The sequence below is a fragment of the Zootermopsis nevadensis genome, unplaced genomic scaffold (genome assembly GCF_977971745.1).
Source record: "Zootermopsis nevadensis isolate Lab colony 2312 unplaced genomic scaffold, Znev_1.0 Znev_ptg000027l, whole genome shotgun sequence".
Classification (NCBI taxonomy): domain Eukaryota; kingdom Metazoa; phylum Arthropoda; class Insecta; order Blattodea; family Termopsidae; genus Zootermopsis; species Zootermopsis nevadensis.
Genome location: NW_028259159.1, coordinates 5313279 through 5337465, shown reverse-complemented (window position 1 = coordinate 5337465; position 24187 = coordinate 5313279). Strand labels below are relative to the sequence as shown.

The window sequence follows — 24187 nt, the reverse complement described above, 5'->3', positions numbered from 1 at the left end:
ATGGAAGGTGTTGTGTGAGGCAACTTGAATACACTCCTCTGCCAGCTACCCATCCACGTGCACTCATCTAAGGCATGCTTTCTTTTTCAATTAACTTGTATCATACAGGAATGAGGGATTTCAATCCCCACAGTATGGGGTTACTGGCTGGACTTTGACTATGGGATTTTGTGGTACGCTACTGCAGTGCACAGCAGCTGGACTGCACATAAGCTGTAACACATGACTATTAAAGGTTGAATAGCAAGTAGCTGAATGAATTTGGGTTTCTTCATCCCTATGTCTACAGATAGGCTACACAAATTTTAATGACAAAGATACTATGATACGTTAGACCAAGAATTTACCAGGAACAAACTCCTGGTGTTGGCTTCTGTGATCTTGAGGATCCTGTTCTTAATTATTTTGGATGATTTAAATTTATAAAGTCTCTCAGCATCTTAGCACATTTAATCATTGATTTTGACTACACTCCTATGATTAGAACCTAACAACATTATCATTTACCATCTTCCAACATGTGTGTCAGAGGATCTGTTATTTTATTGGGATTGAAGATGTTAATTTGAAGGAGCTCTGCATTGCATAAACTCCAATCTGAGGCTCTTCATAGTTTTGCTAAGTCCTGCCATGAAAATGTTTGGACATTAAAGGTGATTAAGAATATTTATGTCCCATTCTTTGAGCAACAGTCTCTGCCAGTATTGCCTGTGATACTAAAGACTGTCGTTTAAAATATCTTAAACCATTCCAATCAAGTTTACATCCACAACTTATTTATCTAAAACCCATTATAATATTATCTTATCACCTCTTACTCTGTTTTTAAAGTCATCAGTTTTCAAGTTTCCCTGCCAGAAAGGCTGTATTAATTTCTTGTCTCTTCTGTTTAACCTAAATATTCATCCCTTCTTGACTTTACTTGAAGTATTGTATCTCTACTAAGTGAACTGTATAAATTATCAAGTTTCTCATTGTGTAATATCCTCCATTCCTAACTTAAACCACATCCAAGATCCAAATATTTTTCATTTAATCCATTATGTCTAATAATTTGTAGTAATCCCGCTGTCCGTAGTTATCTCAGCACAACATACAGGAAGGGCATGTCATGAAGATTTACAAACAAATGTTTTACTTCTCCTTAAAGGACATAACTGTGCAAAAGTTAATTTACATCATTTAGATTTATTTCTTAATCTCTCATATAAAATAGCAGAAAACACTGATTCCCTAGTATAGATATGTTCAGTGTTGCACAGTGCATAGATATGGTCTTCTAGGCTGTGATACTGTGTGGTTTTGTAGGTCATTACCATTGTTGTAAAGGAACATAATGCTTCCACATGGCTTCACAACCTGGAAGACCAAAATCATCTGCCATGTTTAATATTGTGCGTTCTTGTGCTTATATCTATTTTCTGGTCACTTTCGAATTAGTGAATATCAGGTGTATGATCCAAAAAGGCTATTTATTGTGCTAAATTATATGAATTGAAGGTTACACATTTTATACTAATAACACATGATCATTGATTTTCAGGGATCACTGAGTCGAGTCTTAGGGCTAAAGCTCCGACAAGATTCACACTCATCCAGACAAGAAAGGGATAGAGATAACCGAGATCGTGACTCACAAACTAGCAGTAGCAGCAACAACTACTATGTTGCATCTCCTTCCTCCTCATCAGAGAACAGTTCCTCAGTCATTAACTTCAGTTGTCGATACTCCCCGCCACCCTATCATGGACGGGAATTATCACCAACAAGAGTTGGGGATCACTGCCGACACCCTCCGACAAGGGTGAAAAAGAGACACCATCATCGGCGTGTCAAGTCTATAGGTGACATAGATGCAGTAACTATCACGCCTGTGTAACTGGGCCTATAAATTAGCCTTATTGAGAGCCTAAGGTGGGAATTATATGGTCATATTTTCATACCTGCAATATACATTTTCACTCTGGAAAACACTAAAATTGTCACATGTATTTTATAAACAATACACTTTTTAAAATATTTTTATTGTGTTAAAATATTCACAACCAATGATGGCTGCTACTACTCAAGGGAGGACTCTCTTACAATGTCAATGATAGTTACTCATAAAAAAATTTTGACTGGACAACCCTGTACTAGTTCTTACATCCACCAAACATCAATGATTCTAATGATTCAGCTGAGGATGTCTATCTTCTTTCTAACTTTTTGTAGTTTTTCCCATACCACAACTGTTTTGTTATGTATTTATACATTCTTTAAGTAATTATTCTTCTATATGTAATTTGGGTTTACAAAACTTCTGCAACTGATACAATGGTGTTAAATAACCTCTGCAACAGTGGGATTATCAAACTGTGTGAACAACAAGGTAAGAGAAGAAGATGGGAAATGTAACAGTGTCAGCCTTGAAGGTAGAGTCGTCATTAGTTGATTACAATACAGTACAGTTTAACTGCATGGGTGCTTATTTCATAAACCTTATGTCATCTGCACATTGTGATGTTTCAGTAACCCTAACGTCTATTACTCTGTCTTAAAGTTTAAAATTGTTGTAATTTTACCTAAGTTTACTGCAGGTTTTTCCAGTGGTCAAGAAGTCTGAAAATTACCAAGACAGGGAATGATCATATAATTCCTGCAGGTCATTGTAAGTTCTGAGAACTTATTTCCTAAGCAAATTGTTTGGACAAAATTTGCACAGTTTTAATTACAGATAAGTCTTGTAAAGTAAACTGTATAGTCCTTACTTTATTAAATAAAACGTATAGACTCAGAGCAGTAAAAATTGAATAAATTTTTATAGTCAGTATTATTAGCTGAGCAAATAGAAGAAGTTTGACAGTCCCATAGATGTTTCTGTGTTTCTTTGGTTACTAGATCCACTTTTAATGTAACAGCACTTCTTCTTTTATTCCAACAAATGTTTACCAACTGGTCACCCACAAAACATTTCTAGTTCACAACTCTACTTGACATTGTGCACATGTACCCATGTACATGAGCCCTCGGGCTCCATGTAGAGTAGGAAATTTCTTGACAAGCTGAACATATTATCAGCTTTTTAAGAACTCTGCTCCATGGGGCTAGTTATGTTTTAATATAATTCTGAGGAATAAATAGTTTGTGCTGAACGTTATTCTGTATAAAGAGGTTTGAATAGGCCTAAGTCAATTACATAAACTGAAGTCAATTATAATTACATTTGTTTCCTTTGCATACCAGCATGACAGTATGGGAAATTGTTCACAAGAGAAACTATTTTATGTATCCTTATGAATAATTTTTAACTGTGAATATTCAGTTTTGGACATTCTTCATTTCATCATCACAAACTATACACAGTTTGACTTACTTGTGTGTTCATAACTCTCTCTATGTAGTTGTACTCAGAAAAAGCATTGCACATTTTGTGTGGTTCATAACTGAGAAAGGAATCGTTATTTTAAATTAACAAATCTTGAAAGACTATGGAAGATATTGCTCAGGTATCAGAAATAAGAAAGCAAGTTCTGTGGTTATGAATTTGGAGTCCCCTAGTAAAATTACAGTATCCTCCTGTGGCACTAGGGGAAAGCATATTGCCATTACACAGGGGAAATCCTCAGTGGACTGAGGCATTTAATATATGGCAGAATGTGGAAGTTCAATTCCTGATTGAAATGGCAGCATTGTTCAGTCAGACCCTCTCTGTCCCCACAAGAGAAAGTAGGTTGCATATTGTTACATACTGTGTTTAAGACAAGTATTCCTAACATAAGAAAGATGGAAATGGCTCAGCTAATAATGTGACAGGCTTTGGACTGCTTTGAACTGGATGGCCAGAATTTGATTCTTAGTTGGATCTTTTGAAGCTAGTGCTCTTTTTCTGAAACAAGTCAGAAGGACCATGATTCTGACAACTCATCTTCATTCATTTCTGAAAGTAAGCATGTATGTATGTCCCCGTCATCAGGGTGGGGACTGAGATAGTTCCCAAAATGTTGGTTGCTTTGTGTACCCAATTAACGTAGATGATTGTCTGAAAAGATTTTATTGAGTTCAGTTGCCACAAAAGCTTTAAGTCTTAAATAAAAGCTTAATTTTAATGTTTGCTAAGTATTGAAAACTGTATCAGTATGTAGCAACACATTATAGAAAAATCTGCATCATTTTATAGAAATGAGTGTCAAACTGTAACCCTTTCACTGTTATGGGGAAACTGTTTACCAAGTATATAGAAAAAAAGAAATATTTAAAAATATTCTGCACACAAATTGAGTTTTAAAGGTAACATAGTTGTGTGTGTATGTGTGTGTTTGTGCATTTACATACAGAGGGGATCCACTGCTTTGAAATCCAAATTGTGACAGTCTGGTGACTATTGGCTGATGACAGTGAAACAGTTACTTTGATACAGCTTGCAAATCTTGTCCATTCTCTGTATTTTTTGGAGTCAGCTGTTTTTATTATAATACCAGTTTCTCTATTCATCATTTATAACTAAGTGTATTATATATGTGTATATGTGACTGTGCAATAAGGAATTAGTTTTGAAATTTTATGTACTGAAGGAGCAGTATATATTTTAGTCTGTTATCAATACCACCGAGTCACGTAACAGTTATAGTGATTTCTTTGAAACATCATTAATCAGATTCTACAAGTAATCCAATTCATATGCAACCACAGTTATTAATTTGATGTTCATATTCATGTCGGTGTTTAACATAACAGAAAATTCTCCCAGAACAAGGAATACTTTGTACATTTCGGAACTCAAACATGGTAACACAGAGGTTCTGATTTATATTATGGCATTAAGCAAAGTTACTAGATGTACTCACCCACTTGCCACAGGGCAGTTAATGGAGACCAGTGTCAAGAAGATTTTTAGTTTTAAGCTGTATGCATGTTGAATGATTTTTATTATGTGGTTAGTAGATTTTAGTAGCATTTATGGTGCACTATACAGAGCCTACAGATATTCTGATTAAACCAATATTATGGAAAATGTCTGAGTTTAGTTACTTGTTTATTTTATTTTAGTGTATTTAACAGTGCTGTGTCTAGTGTATAAGTCATATAGCAATGGATGATAAGATAATTATGAATAATGAATTATTAAGAGAGTGGAAGGAAATGATCATGTGTCTTTTAGGTACAACTTTTAGCATTTGAATATAGCCTAAAGACATTTTCAGAAAACATCATGGTGGCCAGAAGTCTGTAGATATAGTAAGTTTTGTAATATATTGGCATCTGCATAAACTAACGCCCTTGTGTCCTTATACACTGATTAAAGGAAAGTCAATTTTCATGACCAGTGATAAATATGTTCAGTGTATCACAGCAATTGCCAGGACAGTCTACAGAAAACAGCACTTCTATAACTTAGCCAAACAGGTCACTGTAATCAGTAAAGAGACATCATTTTTGGGTTAAAATTCCCAGCAGACATATTTGGAAGATCGTAAATCAGTACCTCTGTTGTTATGAAACAAAAGATTTTTTTACACAGTCTGTTGTACTGTACAATGCATGTTGGTTATCATCATACTGTATCATGTGAAACAAAATATGTTTTTCCTAGAAAAATGTAAAGTTCATTGTGTCCAGAGCTGCATCACATTTCTTGGCTAATATATGCTAGTGTTAGGAAAGTAATAAAAATTAAATCTTATGAAGAAGAAAAAAACTACGGTAATAAAAATGAAATCAAAACCATCATTTTGTGAGAAGTCAGCAATAATGCAATTTCATAAAAATAGCCTCTGTAATTTTTTAAAATAATTTTGACTCAAATTGCTTCATGTTACCCATGGAATTTACATACCCTCTAGAGGTAAGTTCCCCATAGGTTAACGGCAAGGATGCTACTGCTTTCTTGTAGTTAACGTTATATAAGCTCAGAAATAAAAGAAAAACTTTTGTCAAAATGCAACTTTTAATATGGCAAATCACTATTAGATTGGCCATTCATGAGCTAGATTATGAGATGATACAGCAGACTGTGTAAACAGTCAAAATAAGGGAGATCCATTTGTAAACCCAAGCAACATATAAAAATAAGAGTTTATAATAAATTTATTAACATATATTATTGCATATAAGCTCAATAAGATGTAATGTATATTCAAATTGAAATGTGCAGATATGAGTGAAACATGTCTATAGCGTTTTATAATGACTAAACATTGTTAAAATTATATATTGATGTCTATAGTAACTCAGAACTTGTGTGAGTGGGTACATAAAAAGTATTCCTCCTCTGCATTTTGCCAAAATCTTTAATGTGATCTATATACATAAAATATGAAATCAGTTTACGATTGACCCATATCAGCTCATGTTACAAAATGCATTATATGAGGTTATGAGAAATTCCCCAATTCATAGTCACCAACATGTACTCTTCACTATAGTGAGTTTAGACAGTAATTTATATACCTGGTCTGACTTCTCAGTATCCTTTCTACTACTACATGTAACTATTAACCCCCATACCTACAGTATGTCCAGCATTAAGATTAGATTGTTGTCTTGTGGACTGTTACTTGCAATGGTGTCACCTATCAGGATTTCCATTTCAGTTTTCAAACAATGGGCTGTGTTGTGCAAGGGCAGATCATGAAAGCTTGGAACTGAATTCTTTTTGTGAAAACAGAGGGTCATATACATTAATGAAATGTATCCCCTTCAAAGTACTGTAGTCTCCTACTGATAAAACGCTATAGTTTGAGCAGTCATGCCACTTCTAACACACTACTTTTGGGATGATCTCTTCACTTCATGAAAATATTTTTCCCTGTGGGAAACAGAAAATAGTCATGAGGTGTGTTCCAGAACATCAGATAATTGGGAGGTCAGTGTATGATAAGATGTAAAAGAAGAAACAGTAAGCAAATTGTCACTTATTTGTACAATATTTGGGATTCTAGAATAAGAAAACTGGAATGAAAATTATCCATACAGTATTATGAATACTGCCTTACTCTCCATACCTTATCAGTAAAACTGTAGCTAACATGAATAAAAGAAACTAATACTGCATGTTCTATATTTGTTTTAAAGATATAATTGCTACATTCCATATAATTAATGCAGTCAGTTGCATTCTTGTAATTGTTGCATTGTTAACCATAAGTGTTATCCATTGTAAGTTGTCGATCTGTTAATAACAGTATCAACAAATAACACAGTAATTGGCTTGAATGTATTGTACAGTAATGATTCAGTGTTGCCTTTACAAGTTACAGTACCAATATATAGGAATAAAAATTATTATGTGCTGAATTTGATAATTTACACCATGAAACAGTAAACATATGAGCACAAGTCTCAAATAAGTGTTTTACTAAGGTAGTTTTATTTATTGTATAATAGTGTAATATATACTTTGTCAACTGTGATTTTATTGTTTTGTTTGAAATTGGCTGATTGTGACATGTAAGTGCACTGCACAGGTAACTATGTAGGTACCTGATGCAGTACAAAGTTACTTTGTGATTTGAATTATGTTCCACATATCGCACATTCCTTGATTAAATGTAATGATTTATTTATTGTGTTATCACCTCTAAGATAGTATCAGGCTGGCCAAGTAACAGAAATAAACTTTTAATAGTTTGGGACAGTGGATTTGGACACATGAAAATTAAGGAAACTGAAAGTGAGGGAAATCAGGATTTGTACTCTACTTGTAGATATATCTGAATTATTATAGTTGTTTGATTAGGTCAAACAAGTCAGTGGGCTGTTCACTCACTACTCACAATTGCACACTTCAAAGACTAGGAAACCTCTGAAAAGGAGGCGGCAAAAACCCACAACTGGGTTTTAGAGCCAAGAAACAACATTAAGTCAAACAATGAATGAACATTTTACTTCTTCATGGCTTATTACTTGTAGAATATTAGCCTAATGGTGTAAGTGAAAGGCACTGGTGTTATCAAGGAAATGTTAGAAGTATGAGACGCAGTGCAGATATTTCTATATTAATTCCCTTTTCCATATCTGAGACATGATAAAAGCTTTGTGAGCATGAGGAATATTAGGTTGCACCATGTACCAAAGTCCACACTAAACTGTAGATTCACCCTACCATCAGTTAAAGGCAATGACTGATGTGTGTCTTGGCAGAAGGCAGAACAACCCAGCTGAACATATTGAAGACATCATGCCATAAGGGCATAATGCTAATGCTGCTCTACACAGATATATAGATAGTTACATCTGAACATAGAAACTCTAATAATGCATATCAGTCAAACCAAGTAGATGTTACAATTTAGTCCTGTGTAAATCAGCTGTTTTGTTGAGGTGCCTTTCTGGAATGATGTCCTAGATATGTCATGACAATCAGAACATATTTCTGGCTGGCCTGAATATTACATGAGAGGCTTTTTGACCAGAAGTCAGTTGAACTGGTATGTTTTAAAAATGGTTTCTGACATACATTTTGACCCATAAGCAAGGTATTTGTATCAGTAAACATCTGTGAATGAAACCAGTGGAACAAACCTTATGTAGCCAAACAGGTAGAGAGAACTTTTGCTACAGAATCAGAGGAGAATGGGATATGATAGCTGACACAAAGCATCATGAGAACATATTCATTTTCTGGTAGTTCACTCACTGCTGCAGTGGTATTATGTAATGCCAGGTTCCACAATGAGTGGGACACCCTGAGAATCCATTACAGTTAATTTTCAACTGTTCTTCTTATTTCATATGATGGTCAAATGTGTATTAAAAGTTTACATCCTTGTCCATCCTTGTCACAGTTTTGTCTGCATTGCTTCCGTGAAAGTATATTAGGCGAAGACAATAAGGCCCAATCTTTTACATACTGTTTCATATGATATTCATGGCAGCTGCACTTAATCAAGGGAAAACAGTTCAGCTGACTGTTTTAAGTGTAAATTACTTTATTTATTTTAAACTCAAGTGAAGAACTTTAGAAACTTTGTGTGAATAACATAATCTTCATGACAGTTTTGGTTATATATCCCTTACCAAAACTTTTTTTTTCCAATAAAAACAGATGAAATTTTCATTTAGAAAACTGTTTAACACTTTTTGGTCATATCAGTTCTTGTCATGTAAGTTATAAATGAAATTATATCAATTTTTAAAGTATTTATAATGATAGATAATTCTGCTGTTCAGCTAATGCAAGTTACATGTGTCAAGATCATGAAGGTTCTGGACATACGACTTAAAATCAAACGTGAAAAATGAGTGTAGAGAGAACAGTTTAGGCAAGCAGTTATACAGTGCTGCCTTAATGTTTTGTGAATAATACAGAACTATCAGAATTAACTAAGGAAACAACTTACTTTCATTGCTGTAATTTCCTACCATCATTCTTTTAAACTTGCCAAATTTTTCACTTGGAACTTGTATTTAAAGCGTAAAGATGTAACTCTCATAATTCACTTATTGTAAATGATTATTAATGAGTGTGAATGTATATTATAGCCATATCATAACTGCAGTGGATGAGCACTAACACGCTCTCCTAGGCTGAAGTGCCTCACATTCTGTTCTTTATGCATAAATCATAATATTATATTTTAAACAAATTTGGTATTTTATGGAGTGCATGATTATGCACCTCAGTTCAGGCCTTTATTTTGTGAATTTGTGTTCTGAGGGACATCTTAAGAGTTACTGTTCTTAAGATAAAAGGCTAGCTGTTATGTTGTGGATGGCTCATAAGTGAATGGGATCTGGGATGTGAACACTAGATTTTAATGTAACAATTAGTCTTTTAATTCAGAAGATTTACATTTTGAAACATACAGAATATAAAACTCTGATGACCTTCAACTGTGTGGTTTGATTTTTTGGAACCTTGTCAGATAACTGCATGTATCTGTCTCCTGATTTAACAACAGGCTTCAAAAGTCAATTCAGTATACATATTGTTATAAATACTGACAAAGATATTAGATCCTAGCTCATGGATTTTAAGTGCTGTTCAAAATATTTAACAGTATATTATTCTATATGTAATTTACTGTCATGCCTATGTATAATTTGATGAACATTTTATACTGTTACATGTGGCATTTAAGTGTTAGACTTTAAGGTTTTAATGGCAATAAAAATGTGGATTGTATTCTGGATTGTTACACCATTCAACTGAAACGGTAGCCATCTACAAGACTACATGGCATCACAACTCAGAACACAACCCACATTTATAACAACTAAGTTTTGGAAACTAGGCAGCTTTTAAATCAATTTCTATGTAGAATGTAGAACACTAAGATGACCATGTGAAATCTTTAGAAGAATAGACACGAACAGTTTTCAAAACATTCTTTTGTAAGCTTGCTGTTTTACAGCAAATCTACAAATGATAAACAGAAATATCTCTTGTTGTTTTTAAATTACTTTTAATTCTAGCCCAGCTTCTTCACTTCCTACAAAGCAGCAAACTGATCTAGCAATACAAATTAAGTACGAAACATTCTACTTCATAATATTTATTTGCTGATGTTATGAACATGTATACATGATTTACAATGAACAGCTCAATGTACCATGGATTCTCTCACTCATTTATTCACACAGAAATGCAGCAAGTTCACTGGGAACCTGTGGACAGCAGTGCAAGCAATCCTCCCGCAGCTCCGACTGATAAAACATAGTTGCTGGGTTCAAAATTAAGGAACAACAAATTCCAACACATCACTACAAAACTGCTACTCAGAATATGAGCAGAATGTTATCACAGATAAAACATATAACAACAGTTCAGTATCATGTTTATTGAAAGGAAACGAGTGTTTCTCTGGTAACAATACAGTTGCCATCATTCAAGATACACAGAAGTTAAGCTCCAAGGTACAACATGGAAGTAAGAGGTTCAATTCACAATTTGGCTGCCTTATTCAAAGAACGATAACCCCCAGTTGTAAAATTGGTGACCCCATTCTACTAGCATTTGAACCCATACAGCCTCTCATGTTACTAACCACAACAGTTATTTCATTTTCATGAGCCAGGGTAGCAGGGTATCACATTACATTATGGAACGTTTCAAAAAGTGTTAAAAAGCCATGTCAAATGACTGCCTGGATGGAAAGAAACAAATCCTCTACATAAAATACAACTACATCACAGAAACAGTTCATGGAGTGATTTTGGACTCGCTGGTTTAAAACTGTCAAAAAATTATATTTCTTTTTTCGAAAATTCTGTTGCTGACGCACAAAAGGATACACTGCCGGAGTAAATGTCCTCAGGATATAGAAGCTGCAGAAGATGACCAGGGCCAGAAAGAGAGCATTATTATAGAAGATGGAGAATGTTGTTGCTTCGTAGTCAGCAACTTCATTCTTTTTCCATAGTATTCTGTGAACAAGACAGGCATTTTCATTAACGCACATTGTAGTAGTTTGCTGGTTGATTCTTATGTTATAATAATGTTCTGTTTGATGACAACTGCCTGACCAAAAGTTTAAACTGGCTTTAAACCTCACAGTTTAGTGCTGATTATAATGCACAGCCCTTCAGCTCCATCATACCTCTCATCTTTCTCTTTCTTACTCATCTTCTTATCTTCTGCCAATTTCCTAGTCATTTCTCTGGTAACTGCTTCTTCTCTTTTCACAGCAACCTAAGAACAACATCCAGTTAAGTGTTACTAAATATGGTTTTGTAAAGAACGCAGATGCTAAGTGTTAAAAACTGTTCAATATTACAAGCACCTGTGGCAATCTGGTTTGTTTCCCAAAACATACACAGCAACAGACTGAACAAATTAAATGTTTCCTTTAGTTTGGTTGACAACGAATGCTTTTTGTGTCAGAACTTACCTTATGTTTCAAAACAAACTTCGTGTTCTTATATGCCAATGCAACCAAATATGTACTGGCTAATGTCACAGCGATGAAGGATATAACTGATGAGTACAGGTCAATCATATGGATTCTCCAGAATAACCCTGTTAAAAAATTAATATTTAAAGTCCTCCGTAACACTGTAAAAATCATCAGTACAAATACCTTAGTGTGCTTAACATTTTGTTTCTTAGAATGGTCATTGCAACAGCCAGATTTACAAGGATATTGGCCACGTTTTTAAAATAAAATTTAGAAGTAATGTTTAAAACTAAGAGCATGGACGCTATTGATGTTAAATAACTCATGAATAAATACGAAACCATGACTAACTAATACTCGTTTACAGACTACGTTTAGTTACATATTGGTATGGCCGAAACAATAAATGCATTCCCATAGAACAGCGCAGATGATTTTGTCGACACATTTCTGCTAAAATCCTGGAGAAGCAGCTCTTCTTCCTTTGTAAAGGCTTTTGACTGTTTCCCAGACATATTTCTGAATTATTAAATAAATATGGAAAACAAAATGACACAATAACAAGACGTTTATACTGCCTCGTATCACACTAGGTGCTACGTGTCAGAACAAATGAGCCAACAACACATTTCGTTTCGCACTTGTCGCATTGTGGGAACAGTAATAACAACCATAGTCTACCTACCAACATCAGAAATGCCAATATCGTTCTCCGTGGTATTGTAATGTGTCGTATTTCTTGTATAATCATTTTATTTTGAATACGAAAACATTTTTCCACACCGTACTAGCTAGTAGACATAATGTTAAAAAGAGGATTTCCGTTTTTCGGGCTCGGAGATTTTTAAAACGGTTGTGATGCCACTGACGAAGAAAATTAAAAACATAATCTACAAAAAATGGTAGATGATGAGGAAGTAACATCGTTTGATGTTTCGAATTCAAGTGAAAATGATATTGTATTTATTGAACAATTTGTGCAAGATGTCATAGGCTTTAGTTCTCAGTATGGTAGTGATGTTAGCATATCGTATACAGCATACAACATTACTGGAAAACCTAGTAAATTTCCAGATTATGGGGACTTCCCACAAGCATTTGTTATGGTAGGTTTAGTGTTGACAATATACATAATCTGAAATTGAACTTTGACTTATAGAATTGTAGTTTGAAAAACAAGATTTTTAATTAACTATTATTATTATTATGACATCTTTTGTAAAATCAGTACATTGCAGTAGAAGAAAACAACAGGGAATCAGAGCTTCCACAGGATGAGAATGTATAAATTCATGCACTTCTTCTGTGATAAGTTACCACATATGTTAGTAGTAAATCTCATACATTTTGCAGTCTTTAATTAGACTTTATTATAAATCATGTAATGCATACATATTTTATGTATATATGATATTGCCACTTTTTATTTTTTCTGTCATGCATTTGTTTAGAAGAAACTTGCATTGTATTGGTTATGTTTTTCAGATCAAGGCAATAGGAGGAACTACATTCTTGCCTTAATGAATTAAGAGAATAATACTTAGTTCATACACTCTCAATTGCTTTGCTTTTTAATATGCAGATCCAAGTAAAGATAAGTGTAATGTGATAAGCTAAATAGCTTTTTATGCATAATTTATGTTTAGTCCAGTTTTCATGGTAAGATAATGCAGTAGCTAATAACAGTTCTAGACTGGAATTTAAATAGATTATTTCCTCTTACAGAGAACGTATGGAAAATGGTGGAACAAGGCACCATCAGGAACACCCCCTTTTATGTCGCAGTCACTAGGAAAAATTACTAGCCAAGATTTTATAGGTATGATACACACCATTACTTTATATTGTACTCAGATTTTAATGCATTTGGTGTTAGGTTATTGACATCATAGCTGGAAAGCAAAAGTAATTGTATTTTTTAAACTTGTATTTAAGAAAAGTCTAAAATGTTTAATTTACTGAAATGCCATTTTTACATTAAGTAATGCTATTCTTCATCCTTTGTTTACAATATTTGGGCAGTTGTCTCCCTGAAATACAAAAGAAAAATATATGCTTTTTCATTAAATAATGCCTTAACTCATAAGAAATAACATTTATTCCATTTTACTGGTATTGACTGCAAGTTGTACTGCTGGAAAGCTGATAGTGTTGCAACACTGCTGTCATTCTGTTTGATTTGAAAAGAGCATTGGCTGATTATTGATCTAATCATTGCACTCCTATATCTTACAAATGCAGATTGTTTGATCAGTACTTGATCGTATATATCATATTATATTTGATTTATTCTACATGCATAGTTGACCTTGGGAGAAAATTATGTATATATTCATAAGACTGATGTTCCTCAGTAATTATTGCTGTCTGTTTTATTGCCGCTTTTATAGATAGTGCAATAATAGATTCCTTCCACTGCAGCAACATACATCATTTAAACTTCTGATAGCAGTTTCAGACTAAGCTTGGGCACAAATTGTACATACCTCACTCCGTACTTAACATCCTGAACTCCATGTAATAGCTGACTGAAGTGATTTTTTCATTTATTTAAAGTACTGTGGATATGTGCAAATAGATTACCCTTGTATTCTTTTACCACTTTGGTAGCTTTCTTAAATTAAGTGATGCCTGTCTGAAAATGTGTAAAGTTTTTCTTATTCTTTCTATCAGATGTCAAGGTTGTGCTTAGCACTCTTGATTTATGTTGTTTTGTTTTTTGTGTATTTCCTCATTCTGTCTAGACAGATATCAGTGTAGTATGTTACGTTATGCCATGACCACTTCCTGCATATTCTTTCCTGTTATTACTACTAATCATCCTATAATTTGATATACATGAATGTTGTCTTTTATCTGTTAAAACATTATAAATATAATTGAGTATTTTTCTATCAGAAGTCTATGGTATTTATTAAAAATATAAATGTTGTAGTCCAGCTGCAGTGCATAGAAACTAGTAACTTTTAAGACTAAACACTTGATCAAAGTAAACCTTTTATTGTTGTCCTCTTAGACTTGCTGTTTGAGGAAGCTGTGTACCCCTTCAGAGTAAGCGTGTATGAGACGTACAACCCTGGTTCTGTGGTTCGGATATGGGCAGCAGATGTCCAGAACCACTGGAGGTTGCTGTGGGAGGGAGAGCCTCAGCTTGTTGGCCACACTCCCAGGGTTTTCTCTCCTGTTATACAGACCATTGATTCTCCGACGAAGTAAGCAGGTGGTTTGGGGCTGAAGCAGTTCATTAATAATATACAGGGCTTGAAAGGAAAGTTTAGTGAATAACCTATTTCATCATTCACACTTGTTCCAGTCAGTGCTCTTGCCACTGTTGGAAATGCTTCTGGAAGCCTTTTGGAATCACCTGTATTCTGGAAACGTTGTCGTCCGTTATGTCAAATCACTTTGTTTTCCTAATTTCTTTGAGTATAAGGAATAGCCAGAATTCACGTGCTGACAGGTCAAGAGAGTAGGCTATTTATGGTAACATGGGAAATGTTTTTACCCTTTATAACCTGGTTTTTCGATATATATATATATATATGTGGCAGGGCACATTGTAATGTTGGAGCATCCAACCATTCCACCAATTCTCCAAGTCTTTTCCATTGGATGGTTTGGCTCAGATATGTGGAAGACTTCTTTCTAAAATGCTGAATTAACTGTCTGACTTTGGGGAAGAAATTCAGAATGAACATTTCATTCCGTAAAGATGGCTTTTCTCTGCGATATTGCACCTTGTAGTCTTTTTCATAGGTTCAAATATTCTTAGCATTTTATTCTTCATTTTTAATAAACTAGTGGGAAATGTGCACCACCTCATTTAACAGTCAGTAATTCTGAATTTTGCCCACAGAGTGTATTATGTCGGTTTCATATGATTCTCAGAGTAAACCGATTATTTCCTTAAACATAATTGACTGATTTATATCTTTTTAATGGTTATGGATTGTGTTTTCCTTGTAATACAGACTGAATTCATAAAAATTATTTAGACAGTTTTTGGCTTCAGAGGGTTAATATCATAAATTTGTGTTCTTGAGGTAAACCAAAGTATTATTTTCAGCATTATAAGTGTTGTTAGCACTATGATAGGAATGCTAAAAAGTCTACTCGGATATATTTCAGGTTGCTCCGCTTGGAGTTTGACCAGTCACACCTTGAATACTATACAGAGCTGGATGCTGTGTTATTCGTGGGAACCAAAGTGCCAATTGTCAGTCCAGAGACTCAGCAAGTACCCAGTTATGATCTCATTGTGCCAAAAGTTGGAAAACTGACATCACAGATCTTGCAGCTTAATATTCACAACATTCCACCCCAGGTTGTATTCACACACATGTTAAGGGTTTCCAAGATAATGTTGACATTTTTGCATTTGCGTGTCATCTAAACAGGAAATGTTCGCTTTATTAAGATTCCGTAGATTCTACTGTGGCTCAGCCAATGAAACAAAGGTTATCCATTACTGAAGGTAAAATAAAATAATATAGAAACTTTATTTAGAGAAGGATGCAGTTTTGCTATGGTGATCTGAGGGCAAGATTAGCGAGAAAGCGCGAAGATGACGAGTGTATAATTACATCAGAAATTTAGAACCTGTACTTGCATTCTGAGTAGGTGCGTTACGGTTTTACACGTGGTTTAAAATTAAAAATGAAACATTCATTTAAAATTTGACAATATTGATCTGTTTTATTTCTTTTTTTAACTGTTTCAGTTGGATATTCCAAATTCCATAGTGAACTTTCTTGATGAGGAGCTTCCACAGTTATTGAAAGAAACTGAAGAAGCAGCCCAGGTCATGGTGGCTTCTAACAAAATTATTCCGTCCACTGGAACAGAGAGTTTTGACTGTTTGCCTGTACGTTGTTAGTGTGTTTGATTTTTCAGTAGTCTTTTGATGTAAGTCACACTAACCACTGAGGGTTATTCTGCACTGCACTCAAACACACTGAAGATTTCAGGATTTTCTTCGGTCCATCTGAGAGCATGCTACAATATTTTACTTTAATTTATGGTGATTTTACAGTACTAACTGCAACTTTTTAAACATGGAATTGAACTGAGGCTGTGTTGGAAGGACAGCTGGATTAAATGAAAATCGTCTAGCATCAAAATGCAGTTAATTAAAAAAATAAAATGTATTTATATTTTTTTAAGCTACAGGCATCAGATGAAAGGTGGAGAATTAATCCATTTGCCCATATACAAAGTTTTGAGATAGGAATACTGCATACAGGCAGCTTAATTGGTGTATAATAATGTACAATTATATTAGTTTCTTGAAAATGTCAGTCTTCATTGGATCTGGTTATGTCATAATGTAGCTCTGCTCTGCATTGTGGCTGTCATGCCTCAATAATATAATATGAAACCTAAACACAACTGCTGATGAAGTGTTTTGTAAAGCACTTTCAGAAATAGGGACATAAACACATTTATATCAAGTGAATTTGTAGGCTGTAGTTCTCAAATTGCAGAGTGCGATAGGGACTATTTCTCAGTTCACTACTTTTAAGAACATCAGATAGAGTTGCATTAGTTTTGTCAACAGTATTCTGAATCAGGATTTAGTATAAAGAAACGAACAAATTCACCACCATGACCTCGACATTTTCGTCTGATCCGTATCAACGGGTCGTTAAAACTTTCTTCAGGGCCCTGAACACATGAAAGTCACATGGTAGCGGATCTGGGCTGTATCGGGAATTGTCCAACACTTTGCAGGACATTGAACACAGCGTGTTGTTGACATTGCCAGCCGCACGTGTATGGTCATTATTGTACGGTATGATGACACCCCTTGTGATCATACTGGTATCCTACTTCTCGATGGTTGTATAGAGACCTCACAGTTTCTTTTTCTAGAAAGGAAGCCCTATTAACAGTAGCACTTTTTTTTCAGGATGAAACTGTATTGAAGATTTTTGGATACCTTAGCTTGCTTTCATTGTGCAGTTGTGCCCAAGTGAGCAGGCGTTTCCATGATCTGGCTACAGACTCTCTCCTCTACACTGAGCTCAATTTGAAGGTTTGTACAACTTTTTGGCTAGGTTATGTCTGTTCTTTATTTTGAATTGTGTTGAATGTTGCAGTATAATGATTAGGCACACCTGCTTTAGTGCTTTGTATTGGGGACATCCCAATTTCAAATCTCAGCCCACAGTCCAGCCATCTTGATTGATGTTTTGGTATTATCACAGTTAAACTGTGAATCTGCAAAAGGGAATAAATTGAGAAAAGTCATTATTACTCATCTGTGGATTTGACATTTCCAGATCTGTTTGGTGTTAGAAGTGACGCTGATAAATGAATATAACAGAAGGTATTGGCAAACCTGAGCTTTCTTCGTGACTGAACTTAATAAAATCTTTTCAGGCAAGAAGCCATGTCAGTTGTGGACAAAAACCTGATGTTTTAGAGACCACCTCTGACTCCATCATCAGGAGAATGATGACTGAGGCAGAGATGGTCTTTATATGTCTTGTATGCCAGTTAATATTTATTTAAGATAATATTCTTGTCATTCATGTTGAATGTCTTCATTCCAGACGAAATAATTTAGTATTTGCTATGATTTTGAACTGTTAAATGCTTATCTCTAAGTATTTGCATATATTTTAACTGCCTAAAGAATTAAATTTTCTTCCAAAATATTTGTTGTGTGATACCAATTTTCCAGTATACTCAGTTGTTTTACTTGATGTTTTTAGTTTTGTTTCAACTTTTGTGGGACTCGACATGTCATGATATATTCCAGGTTTACTGGTACTGTGCAACATCTGCTGCTTTAAGGTCACTATCAAAACGGTGCCAATACCTGCAGAAGTTGGATTTGTCCTGGTGTGGAGACTTTGTCCATATCACATCAGGGGATTTTGTAGAGTGAGTTTTCAATACATTCATATTCTGAGGATGTGGGTATGATCAGACTTGTTACCACCAACATTTGTGTCACATTTATAAAATTGTAAGTTTCTGTGTTAGATGACATAATATAGCAGTGGAATGTTTAGGAAGTCACCTGCATCTAATGCTGATGTTATGAATCAATCGAGCTTTTTCTCTAGGGCCACTCTGTGCCTTTGCATAGTGCTGAGCTGTCAATCTTTATATCAGACTTTATTTAAAAGTGACAGAAATTTTAAGAACAAAAAGATAGGCCCAGCAGGCAATTTAAGTTCATAAAGTAATTCAATTATGTTATTCTACTTGTTCATCAAATCCAACATTGGAGGACAGGCAGACATATATTGAAGTCCATTAAGAGTAAAACTATAAGTGTAGTTTCAGGATTACAACTTTTATTGGTTCCTTAGAAATTGTATCGATAAGTGTTTATTATAAGACACAGGTATGCAAACTTTCTAGGAGATGAATTGTAGAATTCTGTTAGACCTCTTATATTTGTCATTTTACTCACATATTTGATGTTGGTGAGGAAAAAGCATAAGTCTGTTTTATGGTAGGCATTGTGCATCCATTCACTAGAATCTTGATAGCTATGCAATATTTCATAGCAATTCTGGTCTGTATTTGGTTGATTCTTATCTATTTGCCATTCATGAACATCTTCCCATCTTATTCAACACTAATAACTATTACAGTTAAGTCTCTGTCTTTATATAACGTAATATCTTCTTCTTCTATCGCTCTCCGGTCCATATTCAGTCCATGGCTTCCTCAATTCTCCTCTTCCATTCGGTCCTATCCTCAGCTGCCTTCTTCCAATTTCTAATCCTCAGGAGCAGTGTGGCATCAGTTTGAACTGCATCCTCCCATCTGTTCCTGGGTCTTCCAACTGGTCTTCTTCCTCCAACACTTCCTTTGAATACCATCTTTGGAATTCGGATGTCATCCCTCCGAATCAGGTGACCCTCCGATTGTAGTCTGTTGATTTTTATAAATTGTGACATTGGTATGTCTTTATATAATAACGTAATATTTAGTGTTTAATTCATTTCGTTTCATTTTTGTTGTAGAATTTGCAGCATAAAAGTCAGTGTTACAGCACTTTATATTTGGTGAACAATTCTATCCATTCAATTTTAAAGAATTCTGATCATGATGTATTACACTTGGGTTTACTAGATTCTTGGACTTTGTCCATCGTCTGGTATTCAAAAGAACACAGTGTTTCACAAACTGAATCTTTTTCCATCCTTAGGTGAAAAGGGAAGGGGCTCGTACTCAGTTGGGTTCATTAGAAATAGCTAACCTCAGTCACTAGACTGTTCAGTGGTCCAGTTACATTGTATTCTGTTGAATACCAGATGAGTGACAAAGTCCAAGGGTTACTGCTTCCTTCCATTCAGATTTATCCCAAGAGCCCACATTCTTCTTCTTCCATGGCTCTCCGGTCCGTATTCGGTCCATGGCCTCCTCAATTCTCCTCTTCCATTCGATCCTTCTGTTAGGTCCATCTGTCCGAGGTTGAGGTTTCGAAACATCTTCCTTTTTACGGTGCAAGGTTGTTAGCCTTGCGACCAACCCCCAACCTGGAGGACCAGGGTACCTTGACCAGTCTGGCTAGGGAGGCCCTACCAGTAGCTATGCTACCGCCAGCATAGCTCTTGGGATCACTGAGGTACTCAAGCCCCACCACCACGACAAGGTGCAGGCACAAAGTTCTGTGTAATTTGCCTACTAGAGTTCATGTTCCCACTCTGATTTTAATTGTGCTCATTTCATCGTTTCAGTTTTATTGAGGAGTGTGGAAGTCAGCTTACTCATTTGAGACTAAACTCCTGTAAATTTGCAGACAATCGCTGTGCCATGAAGGTGTCTGACAAGTGTAAGAATTTGCAAGGTAGGTACCATAAGTTAACTATTGTTTTGCTAAAAAATCAAAGAAGACTATATACATTGTATGTATTCTTATGTTATAAATAGCTATTTTCTATTACTGCAGGAAAGAACTACTCTAGCCATATGTATGTGCATGTGAGCATTAGTTTTTATGTATAAAATCTTTTCAACTTGCCATTTTTCTACATTTCTGTCACTGATATTATGGCTAGGCAACTATAACCAGTTTTTATAGAGTGTAAAGTGATTTGTGGTCCAAGATAATATGTAGACTATATACATTGGTATGGTGCAAAATTCTATCTTGAATGCACAGAACTTGGTCTTCGATGCTGCCATAACGTCACAGAATCAGGTTTCCAAAGCCTAGCATCATTGAAGAACCTCCAGTATTTGGATCTGTATCGAACTTTCATAGATTTGGGGCCACTTAAAGCTATACTGAAATCATCACCTCAACTTAAACACATCAATATGGGTATGTAAGAAAACAGTTTTATCCTTATCAAATATTCTGAAACCATCATATTACATATTTGTTTTCCTGTTTTTACAGTTTTTCTATATAGCTGAGGCTTAATTCAGAAGTGTGATGTAATTTAAATCTATACTTCTTCTTCTATGGCTCTCCGGTCCGTATTCGGTCCATGGCCTCCTCAATTGTCCTCTTCCATTTGGTCCTCCGTTAGGTCCGTCTGTCCAAGGCTTTGATCGAGGTTTCGAAACGTCTTCCTTTTTACGGTGCAAGGTTGTTAGCCTTGTGACCAATCCCCAACCTGGAGGACCAGGGTACCTGTCTTAGTCCGACCTCTCCTCCTCGACTAATCTGGCTAGGGAGGCCCTACCAGTAGCTCTTGGGGTCACTGAGGTACTCAAGCCCCACCACCATGACTACACTAGCATTATTGTCATTATTTCAGTTCACCATCAAATTTATGTTGTAAGATTTGATGTACTAGTGTAAAAAGTGAAGGTTTTATTACAGGGTCATGTGTACGAATATCAAGCATGGATGACATTGCTCAGACGCTTGCGACATATAACAAGGAGCTGGTATCTGTGGATTTCTGGAAGACATATAGCCTGACACCAGTTGGTGTTAGAGCTCTGCACAAATGTGGGAAACTGGAGGAATTGGACCTGGGGTGGTGGTGAGTGATTCTACTGTTGTTGCTCATTATAAATAAATCAAGAATCTGATGCTTGGCTAAGCTCGTTGTGTTTTTTTTCCTTAAATTTAATTCATTTTGTACACTGTAGTGAATGTTATGGTTGAGTAGTTGTAATATCTATTTCATATTTGTGAGGTGACCCACTATACTGATACAGTTCTTTGGTTTTCCCACAATGTGTGTGTATTTTTTAGCTTAATTTTGTAGAAAGACAAATGTTTTGATTATGTAAACTTCATTTAATTGAATCCTGTCACATGCGCTCCTTAAGTACTTTATTTTGTTTTTTGTAACATATTAATATTTTAATGTTTTGTTATCATTACATAAGTTGTTATACGTACTTTATGACACTCTATCAGTGTTTTTTTCAGATAGAAACTTGTCAGTTCTGAAGTTTACCTTAACATGCTGAACTATTTCATTGGATTTATAGTTTACTTGAGGTGAATAAGTTATATAAATAGTTATGGAAGCAGAATTATGAATGCTGAGTTGTAATTGAGAGGGAACAATTTTGTCCTTCTAGTAGCATTTGCCTGAAGTAACTGAGGAAAACAAAATAAATTGTAAATGTGATCGCTGTTCTTCTAATTGAGAGTCAAACCAAGGAATATGAATAGGAATGTACAATGTGAAGCAGAAGAATTAACCTCAACACCACAGTGTTTGTTCCATGCTGTTTCAGTTTGGGTATTGGTGCTCCTGGAGACAGTCTTTATTCTCTGGCCACTGGATGCCGTAGTCTTCGCAAGTTATTTCTTTCAGCATTGAGGGGCATCACTGATCGAGATCTCGAACCGTTCATCGAACATTGCCCAGCCCTTGAACAGGTTGACTTGTTGGGTGGGCGCAGTATCACGTCTGACATCTGTGTCAAGTTAGTTTCTCAGCTGGTCTAATTTTTTGCTGAAAATTGCCCTAGTTTGTCCTAGTTTAGCTCTGAAACTATCCTTTCCTTCAATTTGTAACTGGCTGTGAATCAGACAAATGTTTCATTATTCATAACTAGATTAGTATGAGATTAGAAAGGTCAAATGCAATGGAGTACACATCAGGGCCTGATGACGGAGGCAGTATGACCTCTGAAACGTTGGTTAACATCGACCAGACTACACAGCGCAACAACCCAGAAGACAGAAATCTTCATTCTCACCACTGTGAAAACCTCAAATCTTACATTGTCTCATATGTATTAAGTTTGTGCAAGGAATACATGAAATACTAGCATTAAAAATACAAGTAAGTTTTCCGTTAATTATATGCGCTTTGTTGTGCCTAGGTTCCTGACAAGGTGTACGAAGCTGCAGCTCTTGGATGTAAGTTTCTGTGACCAAGTGCAGGACAGTGAAGTGGCATATTGGAGAATGGTGTTTCCTCATGTTAGTGTTAAGCGGAGCTTTCAACATTACATAAAGTCTTAACCTCCATCTTTCAAGGAAAGCTAAGTTTGTAGTGTGTAGGTCTAGAAGTTCTATTTAAAGTAATGGATCTGGCTTTGTAAATGTTATGATTTACTCTGTAAGTGTAATCATGACAATGTGTATGAGAGAAATGAGCCTTCTAATTCCTTGAATCATTTTAATTTTTCATTGAATAAGGCTGATTTGACTTTGATCTGTCATTGATGTTTCTAACACCGAGGTTGACTTAATAGTTAACTGACTGTTTCTTAGGTTATTTAGTGACACTTTTCAGCTGTGTGGATTATAGATTGTAAAGGAAGTCAGTATAGCCTGTGTCGGTAATATTCTAACGTCAGCTTGGAAAGATTGGGGGGGGGGGATGTGAATAAACTCAGGATAATTATTGGTATTTTGACAGTTCTATGTTTTTACTTACATGTTGTCTACCCAATCTGGGTTTAGTACCCTTTTTGGGTGGGGGTTCTGAATGGTGTTGTAAAGATTACATATGTCTAAAAGCATAAGATGAGTGGGAGAAAAAAAAGAGGAAATAATTGCTTCCTGGCCTTTATTTATTTGTGGCTTGTTCAATAATGCTGACAGTAGCTCAGACTATATAGCATGTAGGTCTGAACCCAGTACTTGCCAAATGCAAAGTAGGAGTGGAAACCGCTTGGCCATGGGATTCAGTTTCAGGCTTTTAGTTTAAGGGAATGAATTAAGAACCTGCAGTGTAAGGCTATTACTGAGTAGATTGATTTTTGGTTATGAGCAGGCAAGATTCATTACTGAGTTCGCTAACCTCGGTGAAAATTAGTTTCTCTCTTACCCTTGGATGACTACATATTTGTGGTTAATGTACAATAAATAAGTGACTAGTTATTGAACTTTATCTGTGTGCTGAAGATTTATGTACTTGAATTGTGCTAGCTGTTAGCAGTTTGAAACAGGAGAATGCAATATATCACAATTTTATTCACAC

The 24187-nt window shown here is 35.3% G+C and overlaps 3 protein-coding genes and 1 long non-coding RNA gene across 13 annotated transcripts in view; 2 read left to right on the top strand and 2 right to left on the bottom strand.

Annotated features, from left to right (window-relative positions):
- Positions 1 to 9813, top strand: part of Liprin-gamma (liprin protein kazrin) — a 195404-nt gene extending 185591 nt beyond the window's left edge. For all 9 annotated transcript variants that reach the window (XM_087356447.1, XM_087356446.1, XM_087356439.1 and 6 more), the window contains one exon: positions 1544 to 9813. In XM_087356447.1, coding sequence (XP_087212573.1) covers positions 1544 to 1879 — 336 coding nt within the window. In that variant the 3' untranslated portion in view covers positions 1880 to 9813. The remainder of the gene's footprint in view (positions 1 to 1543) is intronic.
- Positions 9814 to 10459: 646 nt separating this feature from the next.
- On the bottom strand, positions 10460 to 12452 carry LOC110839047 (translocon-associated protein subunit gamma). The gene is made up of 5 exons (XM_022082884.2): positions 12199 to 12452; positions 11811 to 11938; positions 11520 to 11611; positions 11215 to 11346; positions 10460 to 10643 (listed from the first exon to the last, which is right to left on the bottom strand). The coding sequence occupies exons 1-5, from the start codon at positions 12329 to 12331 to the stop codon at positions 10577 to 10579; spliced, it is 552 nt and encodes a 183-aa protein (XP_021938576.1). The 5' UTR covers positions 12332 to 12452; the 3' UTR covers positions 10460 to 10576.
- Positions 12453 to 12457: 5 nt separating this feature from the next.
- Positions 12458 to 24097, top strand: Fbxl4 (F box and leucine-rich-repeat gene 4). 2 transcript variants are annotated; one of them, XM_022073967.2, is made up of 12 exons: positions 12458 to 12922; positions 13542 to 13635; positions 14833 to 15028; positions 15945 to 16140; positions 16537 to 16680; positions 17725 to 17850; positions 18580 to 18704; positions 20519 to 20628; positions 20944 to 21105; positions 21613 to 21778; positions 22488 to 22679; positions 23082 to 24097. In XM_022073967.2, the coding sequence occupies exons 1-12, from the start codon at positions 12716 to 12718 to the stop codon at positions 23221 to 23223; spliced, it is 1860 nt and encodes a 619-aa protein (XP_021929659.2). In that variant the 5' UTR covers positions 12458 to 12715; the 3' UTR covers positions 23224 to 24097. The 2 variants fall into 2 exon arrangements, with proteins under 2 accessions (XP_021929659.2, XP_021929650.2); XM_022073958.2 differs by having other exon boundaries at positions 21601 to 21778.
- LOC147872480 (uncharacterized) lies at positions 13162 to 14481 on the bottom strand. The gene is made up of 2 exons (XR_015537237.1): positions 14303 to 14481; positions 13162 to 13846 (listed from the first exon to the last, which is right to left on the bottom strand). It is a non-coding gene; the product is annotated as an uncharacterized LOC147872480 (long non-coding RNA).
- Positions 24098 to 24187: the final 90 nt, after the last annotated feature.

Bases quoted from the DNA above. Each gene is read 5' to 3' on its own strand.
- LOC110839047 (XM_022082884.2), bottom strand. From the start codon at position 12,331: ATGTCTGGGAAACAGTCAAAAGCCTTTACAAAGGAAGAAGAGCTGCTT. The intron at 11,612-11,810 runs GTAAGTTCTGAC...TGTTGTTCTTAG, and splicing joins AGTTTGTTTTGAAACATAAG to GTTGCTGTGAAAAGAGAAGA. The intron at 10,644-11,214 runs GTATCCTTTTGT...TTTTGAACCCAG, and splicing joins AGGACATTTACTCCGGCAGT to CAACTATGTTTTATCAGTCG.
- Fbxl4 (XM_022073958.2), top strand. From the start codon at position 12,716: ATGGTAGATGATGAGGAAGTAACATCGTTTGATGTTTCGAATTCAAGT. The intron at 12,923-13,541 runs GTAGGTTTAGTG...TTCCTCTTACAG, and splicing joins TCCCACAAGCATTTGTTATG to AGAACGTATGGAAAATGGTG. The intron at 16,141-16,536 runs GTTGTATTCACA...TAACTGTTTCAG, and splicing joins TTCACAACATTCCACCCCAG to TTGGATATTCCAAATTCCAT.